General features: G+C 45.7%; 1 protein-coding gene across 1 annotated transcript in view; it reads left to right on the top strand.

Annotated features, from left to right (window-relative positions):
* The window catches only part of LOC109230047, a 4,261-nt gene continuing 3,097 nt past the window's right edge, over positions 275-1,438 (top strand). Inside the window, exons 1-2 of the mRNA XM_019395583.1 lie at positions 275-474; positions 535-819. Coding sequence (XP_019251128.1) covers positions 275-474; positions 535-819 — 485 coding nt within the window. The remainder of the gene's footprint in view (positions 475-534; positions 820-1,438) is intronic.

Genomic DNA, 1,438 nt, shown 5'->3' with positions numbered 1-1,438 from the left:
AATGATTAAATGAATATGAATCATTAAGTAAAATGAGCAAAGACAATATGTCTTGTTCAAATCAGGAAATATCAGAAATTTGCTCTGTAAAAAAGCTCATGGATTGGGAGTTCCTGGATTTCATTATGATGTGGATGGGGTTTGGGGCAAGATGGAGGGGATGGATCAAGTTCTGCATTTCCTCAGTCAGATTCTCTGTCCTGGTTAATGGTAGCCCGTGTGGTTTCTTTGGCACATGCTATTCATTCTAGTGATGGATGTTGTGAGTAAAATGATGGATCGTGCGGCGGGCGGAGGCTTCTTGAGAGGATTCTCAGCTCCGAACGGGGTGTCCAGTGCCCGAAGAGTCTCTCATTTGCTTTTTGCGGATGACATCCTGGTTTTCTGTGATGCCGATATGGATCAGTTGACCTACCTGAAGCAGGTCCTGCAGTGGTTTCAGATAGTATCAGGTCTCAAAATCAACCTCGGCAAGTGTGAGATTTTCTAGGTGGGTGAGGTTGCTAACATTGATGCTTTGTCTTATGTTCTCAGATGTAAGGTGGGCTCCCTTCCCACTACTTACCCGGGTCTCCAATTGGGCGCTTCGCATAAGGATACTACGGTTTGGAATCCAGTGATCGAAAGGGTTGAAAAAAGATTAGTAGGCTGGCAGAAACGGTACTTGTCAAAAGGCGGAAAGGAAGTGCTCATTAAAAACACTTTATCGAGTATGCCAACCTATTACTTGTCCCTGTTGCAAGCTCCTGTGAGCATCACAGAAAAACTGGAGCGGCTTCAAAGGAATTTTCTTTGGGATGCAACGGATGGAACTAGAAAGTATCATCTAGTGAATTGACAGACAGTCACTTCCCCAAAGAAGTGGGGTGGACTTGGAGTAAAAGATCTTAGGGTATTCAACAGAGCTTTGTTGGGGAAATGGCTGTGGAGATTCGGGGTAGAAGAGCATGCTCTATGGAGGGAGGTCATAGTAGAAAAGTACGATTCCACGGGAGGGGGTTGGAGGACCAAGGCAATCACAACACTTTTCGGGTGTGGCATGTGAAGGAGCATCATGAAGAATTGGGAATCCTTCAGTGGCAACATCACTTACAGGGTGGGAGATGGAGGAGAATTAGCTTTTGGAATCATATGTGGTGTGGAGAGGATACTCTGAGGGTCTCCTTCCCCACGTCTTCAGAGTTTTAAACCAGAAGGAATTGATGGTCCAACAGATTCGTAAGGAGCATGTAAGGGGGGGTAGTATGGGACCTCTCATTTAGAAGGAACATGCAAGATTGGGAGATTGCGGAGCTCCTAGATTTATTGACACTGCTATATGGGCAAGACATGCCTCAGCCATCTTGTGATTCTTGGATATGGGGTTTGCGTGGCGATGGTCTGTTCACCGAAAGTCTTTTTACCAGAGTATCGTTGGTGGTGAGAGTAGGAGGCCTTT

The sequence above is a fragment of the Nicotiana attenuata genome, chromosome 7, assembly GCF_001879085.1.
Source record: "Nicotiana attenuata strain UT chromosome 7, NIATTr2, whole genome shotgun sequence".
NCBI lineage: Eukaryota > Viridiplantae > Streptophyta > Magnoliopsida > Solanales > Solanaceae > Nicotiana > Nicotiana attenuata.
The sequence above is the reverse complement of the archived record's forward strand: the minus strand, read 5'-3'. Positions and strand labels throughout refer to the sequence as shown.